Source organism: Cylas formicarius, unplaced genomic scaffold (assembly GCF_029955315.1).
Source record: "Cylas formicarius isolate icCylForm1 unplaced genomic scaffold, icCylForm1.1 PGA_scaffold_7__23_contigs__length_41026272, whole genome shotgun sequence".
Lineage (NCBI taxonomy): Eukaryota > Metazoa > Arthropoda > Insecta > Coleoptera > Brentidae > Cylas > Cylas formicarius.
The window spans coordinates 35084036-35097946 of record NW_026844352.1 but is presented as its reverse complement, the minus strand read 5'-3'; the positions used below and the strand labels follow the sequence as shown (position 1 = coordinate 35097946).

Here is a 13911-nt window from a genome sequence, read left to right as displayed (position 1 = left end):
GAAGCACAACATATACGATCACCTATATCTTTCTATTTGCTGCCTTTCAAAAAAATGGATAACAATCTGTTCAAAATGATTAATAAAAGCAAATATTCACCAAAATTAACCAAATTTAAATTGTTAGGTACAGAAAAACTTATGCAAAGTAGTAGAAGTGCAATAGTTGAACATGATAAAGTAGTCAGATACAGGGTGCTCCTGTTATATGTTTTTTGACTGTATTAAGGTGCTTTTTGGATATTAGAAAGATAGCAGATTTAAATATATAGGAGATCAAAAGAAAAAAAGTGTCATTCTTTTTGCGATGCGTTGACATATAAACCTTTCTTGATAGAATCGAAACACGCAAATATATGTAGGGTTTTCCAGAGTCTTCCACGACAACGGAAAAAAGAAAGTTTTGCGGTCAAAATAAAACTACTGGGAAACATTTCGATTCATTTAACAAAATTGAAAGATAAGAGATTCTCTCATATTAAACATTGTTGAAATCAGAAGTACTTAAAGGTAATTTTCAGTGAAAATGATTTCGATCTTTACGGAAAACCTGATCCATTACGGGCCCAAGAACATAATTTTCTTGAACGCTTTCCTGAATTCAGGATTGAATATCGTGTAGATGATGGGATTGACGAAGCTGTTCATGTAACCCAGCCACGTGGTGAGCAGGAACGCCGAAACGCCCGGTTGACACTCGAGGTTCAGTTTGCTGCACATCGCGTCTAAAATGTTACAGGTGAAGAACGGCACCCAGCAGATCAGGAACACCCCTGAAAATTATGTCGTTACTTTGGAAGGTTGTTTTTAAAATGCCTAAAATGCCATTTGAATACATGCATTTCTGCCATTTTCATGTCGATGACGGAAGGTTCTACAGGATACTGACATCGGATACTAACAATAACTGAAATTTAAATTTTCCAAATATCGAAAAACGATTTCAATTTTCTCACCCATAAAATAAAGAATTTCGATATTATCTCGAAACCCGCTAGGACCTCTTGGCATCTCAATAGAATTAATTTCTTACAGTATATTTAATTATAATTATTAGCAAATAAATAAAAAGTGCGTGTTTGACGCTTCCAAGGCTTGTTGTTGTTTGTATTATTCTATTTATATTTTCCTATTTAAATGTACGTAATTTTGATGGTTGGTAACAATAAATCAAATGGCTGAAGTTTGCTTGGGGTTGGGCTTGAAATCTGCGTCAAATTAGAGCGGACGAAACAAATACATTGAAAATACTGTATTAACCTTATTTTTGGAGCACAAATAACGTATTTTGGCACGCATGTTTCTCAAGGAATTCTCCGACTGATGTATATTTACAGATATGTTTTCATAATTTTACAAATTATTGCTTGTGGGGTATATGTTAGAAGGTGCAGATTGTAAAAATCTTTAAAAAATCAATTTAACAGTAATGAAATATTCCCAAATTTTGCTTGCACTGCCTAAAAGAATTAATAAAGCTGCCTTTATTGAATTTAATTAGTGTGGCCAGCATGTTGGATTTGCAAATAATTGTACGATTCACCCTGTAAACGAATTTTGCTATCTTCAATAGGACTAGGTAGTTTCCAGTTTCTGCACCGTCGAAGGTATGAAAAAAGGCACTTTTATCAAATTTTGTGTTTCACTCTGTAGACGATTTTGTGTCATGTTTAATAGATATCTGGTAATTTTTGCACCGCCGAATGTGTAAAAAATTCACATTTTCACTCTGTAAATGATTTTGTGCCTCGTCAAAAATATGTGCAATTTGAAGTTAATTTTGTTCTTTAAAAGAAGTGGATGAATGTTAATTTCTTTCACTTTAATAGGTAGGGCAAATTTAAATGTAAATGTTGTATTGTCAAAACTTATATTCTATTACCCATAATGTATGGGTTTAATCGGTGTGTTTGTTACTTGTTACAACAGATACAGAAAATAATATTAAATCAAAATGCCTTTAAATAAAAATGAACTGAATGAATTAATGAATTAGAATATTTTTTCAAATATTTGCTGAAATACTGCATGGCATTTTCTTTATGGATTGGTTTATGGAATGAACTCATTGAAGTAAATACCACCAAATTGTTCAATTCTGTTGTTGAATGCTGGTTCAAAATTGTAAAAAATGAGGTTTTTAATGGCGAAAAAGGGAAATGAAAACTAAAACGAAAATAAACACGAATTACTTCCAATTAAAAACTTTGGAAAAAATCATTCAAACACAAGAGAATCCAAATGAAAAAATTAATAACAATTCTTTCCTTCAAATTCATTACATAATTAATTTTCTATTCGTATAATATTCAAACTGAAATACTAGCGGAAAATCTTACTTAACCTTAAGATTCAAATATAATCATGATATTGCACCTCCCGAGGCATTTACCGAGTAATGATTAGACCACAGTGTAATTGATTGCAAGTGCTTTTCCATATTTAATAAAAAAGAAGATTTATATATATATATATATATATATATATATATATATATATATATATATATATATATATATATATATATATATATATATATATATATATATATATATATATATGATGACACTATATTCCGGGATATCATCCGTTCGCTCGTTGAACTCCGACTGGAATCCTGCAAATCTTGCGTGAAACGTGTTCGAAGTGTTTTCGGAGCGCGAGCATTGAAGATGCCAAGTGAGATTTTGGCGAAACGTCTGCAGGATTCCAGTCGGATGCAGGATTTGCAGGATTCCAGTCGGAGTTCAACGAGCGAACGGATGATATCCCGGAATATAGTGTCATCACATTTTTCCATCCGTGAATCAATACGTGAGAATATATATATATATATATATATATATATATATATATATATATATATATATATATATATATATATATATATATATATATATATATATATATATATATATATATATATATATATATATATATATATATATATTTATATTTGTAATAAAAACAAAATTTTTCATTTGAAGAATATTTATTCATTTAGGTAAAAACATATTAATCTGAGGAACACGTTTTAATTTGAAGAATGCTTTTTACTTTTAAATATCAAAGAAAACGTTTTAGTTAATTTTGCGTTAGTTGAAAATAGTAAGAAAACTTTTAGATTTGAAATTTAAAAACTGTTGCAATTTCTTTTCTATACAATTGAGTAAAAAAATATTTGAAGAACACTTTTTAATTTTCAATATCAAAGAAGACGCGTCAGTTAAATTTACGGTACTTGAAAATAGTAAGAAACCTTTTTCATTTGAAATTTAAAAATAAGTTTAAGTTACAAGTTTTTCTTCTATACTAAAAAAAAAATACTAAAAAAGGTAAAATAATTTGTATAAAACTAATTAATTTGTTGTTAATTTTGTTTCAACTAGAAGAATATTTTTTAAATTAAATTAAAATAAACTTTTAGTTATTTTTTGCGTTAGTTGAAAAAAGTAAGAAAGCAAGTTTTAGTTACAGTTCCTTTTAATACAGCCCTTAAATAAAAAAAAACTAGAAAAGCTAGCTTTGGATAGTTGAAAAAAGCAAGAAAACTCATTAATTTGAATTACAAAGAAAATTCTTAAGTTATTGTGTTTTATAATGTGATTGCACATATTTTTGACGATGCACAAAATCCTCTACAGGGTGAAACAAATAATTTTTTCATAAAACCGGTTTTTTCGGTACCTTCGACGGTGCATTAAGAAGAGGAAAATTCGCTTTTAATTGATGCCCCACAAACCATGGCCTGCATAAAATTGTGAATTACGACATTTAAGTGTTCCGAATGGATATTAATGTCATTAAAACTGAACGCATTGAATATCACTGAAATCGTTCAAAGGTTTTTTTATTTAGGTAGAGATAGGGAATAAATCTGTTAGGGACATGGATGAAGAAGAATTCCTTGAGAGACATTTCGTTAATTTTGCTTCATAAATAAGGTTAATACAGCATTTTTAAAATTTTGCTGTCTTCCGCCACGTACAATAAACGTATTAATTTTGTAACAGCAGAGCAGAAATTGAAACAAAATATAGGGTAGCTGTTGCTATTTTTTATAAAAGTGGTGTTACTGGGCAAGACATGTACAGCGAAACGCAAAGTATTATATCACTATTGGGGAAAATTGGTTTAATACGTGTTGCATAAAAAATATTTTAAAAATAAGTGATTTTATGACACCTTGTTTTGAATGTCAACGCGATGTTGAAAACTGATTGGGAGAAAATAAAAATTTACACTTCAACCGAAGTAATAGAGAGGTAACTGAGCACTCTAAGTAGATAGATACGGGGTGTTGCTTTTAAAAGGTCAGAAATGGAACAATATAGAAGATCATATGAAATCGTGTTGAATGAAGTATTTCCATTTTTACCCAATACGTTGGCAACATCGCATTACGGTACTTGGAGGAATCACGATATGGAAAAATGGAATAGGGTGTATTTTCATTGTCATTTTTTATTGAATTAAAAAATAGTGACATATATTTCAGAATGAGAAAAGCAATGTTAGAAAAACCTAAGCCGGTAATTTAAAAAAGAAAGTTGTCTTTATTCATCGCAAATTGTTTGCAACGTGTTTCTCTTGCAGCCTTTTCCCAACTTTTCGATAGTTTTCATGTATTTTTTTTGTGATTTTTGCTCTCGACGCTGCTTCCAAATTGACAAAGCAACTTTTATTTTTAGGCAAGTTGTTCCCGAATCGAATTACAAAGTTTTCGAAACGTCTCGGCAACGTTAAACCGATCGGTCTCATTATTAATGAAAAAATGTAGGGCGAAAAAAAAACTTATATCGAAAAACGTTGTTAATAACATGGAAAGGTTATCTCGTGTGCGGGGCCTTTTAGAAGTTTTGCCCGATTTGGCGTAATAATTTTCTTCCTTTCGCAGAACGTTTATTCTTGGTTGGTTTCGTTGAATGTCTCCTTAGAGGTGATTTCTTTTTGCAGACGAAAGGAAAAAAAAGGCCGCCGCGTTTTCACCGACTGATTTGCGTTTTAACATTTTATTTTTTCTGCCTTTTATTGGAAAGTATCTGCGTGCCGGCTTCAATTTCCCACCTCCGTTTTATTTCCATTAAGGACGTCGTGTCCAGAAAAAGCCGTCCACTGTACGAAGTCGAGAGTATTTTCTGATGAATTAAAAAACTCTATAGAAAGTTTTCATATATATATATATATATATATATATATATATATATATATATATATATATATATATATGATGACACTATATTCCGGGATATCATCCGTTCGCTCGTTGAACTCCGACTGGAATCCTGCATCCAACTGGAATCCTGCAGACGTTTCGCCAAAATCTCACTTGGCATCTTCAATGCTCGCGCTCCGAAAACACTTCGAACAACGAGCGAACGGATGATATCCCGGAATACAGTGTCATCACATTTTTCCATCCGTGAATCAATACGTGAGAATATATACATATATATATATATATATATATATATATATATATATATATATATATATATATATATATATATATATATATATATATATATATATATATATATATATATATATATATATATATATATATATATATATATATATATATATATATATATATATATATATATATATATATATATATATATATATATATATATATATATATATATATATATATATATATATATATATATATATATATATATATATATGAGTCGCAAAGTTCGCAAATATTTCGTTTAATAAGCCCGTTATACTGCATAATGTTTCGAACCTTGCTTATTTTGAATAACACTAACTTTCGAGACATTGTGGATTGATTACTAAATTAAATGTTTAAAAATGACGATTAGCAAATAGCACATTCTTTACTTTAATCTACAAATAACCTTGTCGGATTCTTATGACAATTTGATCCATATATTCCTCTGATATTGTTTTAAAAAGTTAACGAAGGTAGCACTCAAATTTGCTTTATGCCTTGAAAGCCTTTGAAATTGTACATCGAGAAAATTTGGGGCTACTAATATGTTGCTTTTATCGACAAGGTCTGCATAAAAAGTTTTAAACTAACAGGGCAATTGCACACATCAAATTTCAGAAAATGTGTGCAAAAATGATAAATAAAATAGTTATTAAAATTGTTTAAAGAGTTTAAAAGATTGTGACGCCCTGTATTATAGAAACCGGGCGTGAAAGTGAAAAATGTAATTATAGAATTAGCAATACTTTCGCCCAAAGGGTCTCTTTTAGACTCTCCTTGTATACCCTTATCCAAAGCAACTGCTCCGGTATTTTTTCTTAATGCCTGGTAACAAAAAAAAGTCAATCACTACGCAGGGTGGTCACTGCACTTATAATTTTCCATATTTCAGTTTTTATGACCAACATACTTCGAGTCAATCTTAAATTGGGGTCACACTAATTTGCATACAATAGAAAGGCAAGATAAATAAAAACTGACATAGAAGCAAAAACAATATCAAAATTGATAAATTGTAATGGATATTATAATTTTAAAAGATGTACTTTTTACAATAGAACTTCATTTGTAAATCTTAGTCATCATGTTAGGCGTTGTCAGACGACTGTAGTCGTTACAGTGTTTGTGAGTAGCTTCCTACATTCTTTCCTTTATTTCAGTCACATGTTTGACGCATTTACTCAAAATCAACTGCCTGAACTTCCTTCATTTTAAAAGTTGTGTAACAAATGTACCAAGGGGTTTATTTAGATTTAAAATGTCCAGTAACTCATATTATATTATTCTTTCTGAAATTGCTTCTTATTTAAAGTAAGCCAATGAATAGACTCTTTGTTTTAAAGGCGTCGGTATTTTTTTGAAATTTCTTGAGTAGTAGCTGGCATTATGTGGGCCATTTATCTTGGGACTTTACCTTATCTTAGAAACTATAGTGAATGGGGCCAAAAGTTAATTGGGGTAGTACAAACCTTTGTATATACAATACAATACAATAATATGCTGTTGCCATATAAGTTCAGTTAGTGTAAGGTGGCTATGACGGCGTTTAAACAAAACAAGTGCCAGAACGCTGCTTGCGTATTATGTTTACCACAGAGGAAAAGATTGATATGTTAGAAAGTAACATATTGTACAATAAAAACCGCACCCTGGCTCTTAGAGATTATATTAGAAAATTTCCATTAAGGAGGCGCCCAGAAAAAAAGATCTTCTACAGGATTTACCAACACTTTATAATACATATATGGAACATTGAAGAAAGAAATAAATAGACGTCGTCATATTTTGCCATTATGTATTTAAAAATCCTTGCTTGTATTCCTCAAATGGCGCGACATATTGAACAACTATTACAATAATTTTTATCCTTTGTCAGCTATTAATTTTTTATTGATCGTTCATTATCAAAAAAATTCCATATCCTTGGTCTAAAAAATTTTTTTTGGCAGTTTTTTTTCGTGGACACCATATTAGTGCGTCATTTTTCAAATTTCAAAAACGGTTGGACTAAGTTTGCACAAAATATATCTAGAATTTTGTATAGAATTCAAAAATTAAGTAGTATATCAGGTGTTCCGTTTAAAATGAGAAAGTTGAACGAAAATGAAACTCCCTGTATATACAAAATTAAAATAAATTAAAAGTTTTGCAAGACCCCAATTAACTTTTGGCTCCACTCCTTATAGTTTCTGAGATAAACGGCCCACTCTATACATACATGGTTATTCATTATATTTTGACAAACTCCTACAGGATGATTTGCTCTATTATTTAATACAAATGTCAGAAAAAAGAAACAAAGATCGCAAGCTGTCAAAATGACAGTAACAATATTTTATATTAGGCTAAATCGTAGATCTTTTTTCCCTGGTTTTCCCCATTTCATTTACGGTTTTGTTGTGTTATCTGTTATTAACTAATCAAAACTAAAGATCTGCAGCGTAAGTTAAATAACTGAAGATATTTCAAATGGGTTATATTGACGAAGAAACACAGCCAAATGACAAACTTATATTATTTAAACAAAAGAAATATCACTAATTAACTATGTCCACAAAAAATGTCACAAGAATTCAGGTCGGCGCTGTTAGTAGGGCATTTGATAGTTGCTTGTCTACCTATTCAAAGTCTATATTTATTATTTAGATAATTGCTAACCGGTTGGAAATTATGTGGAGATCAGCAATCTTGACGCCAAATTAAATTTAAATAATTCCTAACGGGCACAACTGTTCTATTTCTTTTGCAAATAAATTTAAATATCGTTGGCCAATCAATGATTTTTCCTATATAATTGGTCCGACCATCTTTGGATTTTCACTGCTTGCATTTTGTGTGGATTATTGGTGGACCAAAAAATATTGTTTTGCTTAGAAAATGTTCATCTTCTTGTGATCTTCTATATATTTCAGTGCAAATTTCGAGCCTCTGCTTTTTATGTTCATCGGTTAAATTTTGCACTGGTGGGGACTGATACGGGTGAAACTTATATTTTAGCGTTCGTTGAATTTTACTATAAGAGATTCCGGATAATGCAGGTATAGAATATTCAGGATTTTGTAAAAAATATATAATATGAAATGTATATATATAGTATAGTATAATAATTTACCTTGAAAGTAAAGTAATATATTGAGGTCTTCATCAAAATTTCTTTCTATTCTTCTTCCGTGTGACACTATTTCGGTCCTTAAATTGTTTAATAACATTGTTTAATAACAACTCTGCTACTAGGATATATTTGTCGATGTTTTTTTAATCCTTGCAACACTATGTTCGTTTGAATAATGTAATTTTTTTATTTGGCGTTTTTCTTCCTCTGTATAACCCTTTTGAAATATATTATGTTATTTAACTTACGCTGTGGATCTTTAGTTTTGATTAGTTGTCAAAAGTAAAACATTTTTAAAACAATTGCAAACATAGATAATGTTTTGATTAGTTAATAATAGATAATATGGTTGCCATTACGGCAGACTTGGCCATTTTTAAACAATAGCGAACAATAATTATTTTTAAACTGAAATATCTCAAAACCGGCTAAATGAAATCAGAAGAAAAAGGTTTACGATTTTAGGTAATAATATATAAGGGATTCAATTAAAAAAAAAGATGTTGGTGTCATTTTGACAGCTTGCAACCGTCTTTGTTTTTTCCGACATTTGCATAAGATAATAGAGCAAAAATCTTCACACTTTTGTATTTACACTTTTTTACCTATCTTTCAAAATTAACCTTCTAAGTGGGTGCCAAGATATAATAAATAACCCAGTTCAACAGACCCAGGAGTAATAAGATCTAGCATTTGCTATTCTCAAGAATGAACTTTGTCAACAACTTCCGGAAAGTAATAATTTTAATTTTAAACACTATGGCAAGGTCTGTCTATCTGCCATCCTTGGATCCTTGACATTCATCATCAGACCACCAAGTTTTACATTTCAATAATGATTTATAACTGTCTCGCATTATGAAACAGAGCATAACAATTATTATTTAGCATACAATATAAGCTTACATGGTACAATCAAAAAAACATATTTTTTTCAAATATATTTTGCACCCTGTACAATAGACGAGAAATTGAAATACAAAAAAATGTTGAAAAGAAAATGATTATTTGAAATGTCTCGCGTACATCGCACACAGGCGAATTTGATTAAAATGCTGGCCAATATTAATCTTAAGAAATATCTAAAAATGATGAATAATGAATTTATTTAAGAAAAGTATAAATTTCAATGTTAATACAGTACTTTACACTATTATTCCGTTACACTTAAAAATATACAGTACTGATTAATATTTTTTTTGTTAGAATGACGTTAGAACATTTTTAATTTAGTTTCTCGCTTGTTCACATTTTTACGTAATTCATTTATTTTTCAGTGACAGTTATTAAAACTTATTTTAACAACACCATTATGATATGTATATGTAATTACAAAAACAATATTATAAAAAGATAATCATAAATATTTTAGAGAAAAGGGGTAAAAACGAAGATGAGATACTGATATTTGAGTACTTTGAGTATTAAGAATTTCGCAAGTATAATCTTATTATGTAGGTAAATAAACAAGCAGAACTTTTTATGACAAGTCTTTTTCTGTACTATTGAAATTTGTAGAGTCGCGTCTATGAAAATCTAGTACAAAAACATATCTCATAATTCTTGGTCTATTATAAAAAAAAATCTAATTAGATACCTGTGTCTGTGTCACAAATTTTTAAAATGACACAGGGCAAACACAGGTTTTAGACTGTCATGTATGCTATGTCATGCATTAGTCAAAAAACACTTAATAATCTAGGATATAAATATTTCTTCTCAAAAAGCTGTAAATCTGGCAATATTGCCCTTAGCATTTTTGAATTTTGCATGTTCAAAAACCCTACAATAGTAAATTTTACCAAAATTAAAAATATATACCAGCACTGACAGCACTTTTTAAAAAATAGATACCCATTAAGATCGCAAATTATCGCATAAATAGGAAAATATGTCTTTTTAAGGACATATTAAATAAGAGTTCTATGCTAATTCGAAGATGGTGAAACGCGGGGAAATGTGCTTTTTGTCTAAAAAAAACAAAACATTTATGTGTTTTAAGAAGGGACGCCACTGTGACATGTAAAACAATTCATAGATGATAATAATTGCATGGATAATAATAATTATATGCTTGTACTTACCACTAGCAATAGGCTCCATACTATAATTTTAATATTTTTCAATCAGCAACTTTCGAAAAAAGTGGTTAAATACACACTGATGCACTCTGATTAAATGAATACAAATTAATAAACTTTCAAGTTTCAATAACAATATGGCGCGTAGCAACGCGAATCAAAACAAAAGGTTGTTTATTTATAATAGTCAGGTAACTAGATCACTGAAATGTAATGGATTTAGCTCAAGATTTTTAAGTTGGAGTTTCTGACTTCTGGCCAGCTTTTGAGGAAAATTCTGTGTGCATCGTACAAAATGCTAGAAAATATTGCATTGTTAATACATTCAGAAACAGTGGAATTTTTCATGTCTGTCGTTCGAGAATTCTGGCCCACTCTGTACATTAACGAAAACATTATGACCTAACTCACGTTTCGCCTTTAATTATGGGGTTTGCTTGCTTCGCCCCTAATAAGCTGGTGGTCCATACCGCCCGGAGCAAGACGATGGCGAATTTCTCTACACTTTGACATCGTAGACGTAATATACGGCATTTCTATTTGAAATCGGGGAAACTTATCGCCTCCTTTAAATCGATTCGACGCGTTACGCGTCTGTATGCATATTTTCGTGGGAATTGAGAATTTACATCACACGAAGCAATTTAAATTCGGTGCAGTCCCGTTGCCGTCCATTAAGGAATGTAAATAAATACATGTTACGAACGCTCGTTGCCGGGAATATAAAATTGAAGCTCCTCGCCGTAAGACGAGTCGATGAAATTATTTCAGCTTCCTTCTTGGTAGAACCTATTACTTTAGGAAAATCGATGAAATCGAATTGGCTCGCGACAGTGTTTAATGAAGTTGACGTTTTAATGTGACATTTTGCGCAGTACAACAAGTATATAATTAGAGTAGGGAGTAAGGAAAAATAGGATAAATTGCATTTTTTTTGCGATTACAGCACTGTCTACCGAGAATCCAAAACACAAAAAAAAATCGGACAAAAACTGGAGTTTTTTTTGCGGTATAGAATGAGAAGTGTAATAAAAACTTGGGGTATCAATTCAAATTATTCAAATCAACAGTGTAACTGTTAAGATGTTGCACCGGTCCCATACTTTTTAGATTCCCGGTATATATTCCCAAAATTGCACTACAAGTCGTGGATTTACCAAAGTTCACAAAGATATCTTAGCCATTTCTTAGATGATATAATTTTTGTGTGCCACCACCCAGCGTTTATATAACAACAGACCAGTCTATATAAGAAATAAGTTTAAGGTTATGGAAATTATCCCCATAGTGTGAATATTTGATACACTCATTCATATGTGCTACATAAAGTCTAAACAATAAAGGTCCCAAAATAGAACCTTGGGGCACGCCAGTAGTGAATGGGGGGTATAGATAGATTTTTTCTTTTTCAGTACCAGATCCAGCTGAGAACCCGAAATAACATGCCAACAATACATTGCTATTTGATATTTACGCAACTGGTTTTATGATGGCCTTTTTCCAAACAGTGGATGGCTAACAGAGCTTGACATATTTTATAGAAATTTCGTCTTGTCCAGACGGGTTTTTGGTTGTTCTGTTTATAATCTGTAATAATTAATCTTTGCTAATCGAACTAAAATTTAGATTATATATTTGGATGGACTTTTTTTCAATTGAAACACTATCACCACTTGCAAAATGTTTATTAAGTACTTAGGGATTAGATATTCCTCAGGGAGATCATCTATTTTGTTTCGAGTAAGATTAAGTTGTTTTGCCCCTACCCAAAAATCATTTCCTTTTTTTTCCGAGAGGTGTTCAAAATAAGAAATCTTCTCCCTAATAATGCTTAGTATATGATTCTTAAGGGTTTAATTATTCCTTGGTTTCATCAAAAGTTTAATATTATCGGTTATCCACTGACTAGAGTGCTTTTCTTCAATTTTCCTTTGCTTTAAATTTCTAATTTGTGGTCTACATTTTCAGTATTAAAAATGAAATTCCATTGTAACTGTATTGCGTCCTAGTGAAATTGTTCAAGATTTATATTATTTAATTTTGAATTCTTGGGGAAAATATGCATTTTTTGTGCAGTTGTTTATTAACTCAGCAGGAGAGACTATCGCGTCTGCGCCGTAGCTCGGGTCCCGAATTTCACCGTATTTTGCTCGCAAGGTGCCTACCGGCACGGCGGCGGTTGCGGGTAATAGCCGCCCCACTTAAATTTAAACGCCGGGGCTTAAGTGCGAGAGATACTCTGGGGCGGGGATTGACGGCGACATTGAATTAACTTCGCCTTAAATCACGTTATCTTCAGATGAGATTTAAATTGCTATTTACAGCTCAAAAATTAAACGTGTCGCCGTCTTAATCCGATATCTGCGACAAATAAAAGCTCCACGTCGACTATTATCCTAGCCAACGACAATTTTGTAAATCACAGCCGGTTGACAGATGCATCGGCGTAAGATCTAATTCGCGGATAGGAGAGAGATATCTTCTCCGCGCCGCTATATAGCTTTTTGTATTTATTAAATGGTTTTTTAGAGTTTTTTGTCAGACAGTCCAGGCGCACAGATAAATTATAGAAAAATTTTGGAATTAATTGGCTATAAAATAGTGAAAGATGTATCCCTTCATGAATAAGGCGACTTATTAAAAGTATCTTCCATAAGAAAGGGCTTCGGGATGGGCTTTTACCACAAAATGGTATCTCTAAATTGAAATTTGAAGTTTGTTGATTCTCCTAGGAACCTAGGCTTGGTATTGGACACTGATTTGAGAATTAGACAAAATTTTGGGAGCTTAATTTCAATTTCATACTTTAAGCTCAGCTTTAAGCTTTCATAATAGTGAACGTTTAATAAACTTGAACAAAAAAGGAGCTATATGAATCTCTAGTTCTTTAGAATTTTACATATTGCGATTTTATCCTCGACCGTTTTCTTCATGAAATAACCAATTCAGAAAAATTAAATGAACGTTGTAGTTTGATGTTTGGGTTATCCAAAAAAAAAAGATAATTCTTACAAAATTATGTCTGTGTTTTGTGTCAGTTCACTATTCCCGCCTTTTTTCAGATAACTTTCTTATTTGACCCTATTTATATGAATTGCATTCTCTATGGATATATTGGGAGGCAGTTTTATAGTTGAGTAAGATCAGACTTACCGGTGTTTTTTGTTAACCTTTACTATTAATTTAATTAACAAATGGTCTATAAAATATTGAATATCCTGATCCGTATGTGACTAATTCTAAATTCCAAATTCAAT

General features: G+C 31.0%; 1 protein-coding gene across 1 annotated transcript in view; it reads right to left on the bottom strand.

Moving 5' to 3' along the window:
- Nucleotides 1–225: 225 nt before the first annotated feature.
- The window catches only part of LOC132705431 (dopamine D2-like receptor), a gene marked incomplete at its 5' end in the record, with an annotated part of 86470 nt that continues 72784 nt past the window's right edge, over nucleotides 226–13911 (bottom strand). The window contains one exon of the mRNA XM_060676016.1: nucleotides 226–773. Within this exon, the coding sequence (XP_060531999.1) occupies nucleotides 559–773 (215 nt within the window). The remainder of the gene's footprint in view (nucleotides 774–13911) is intronic.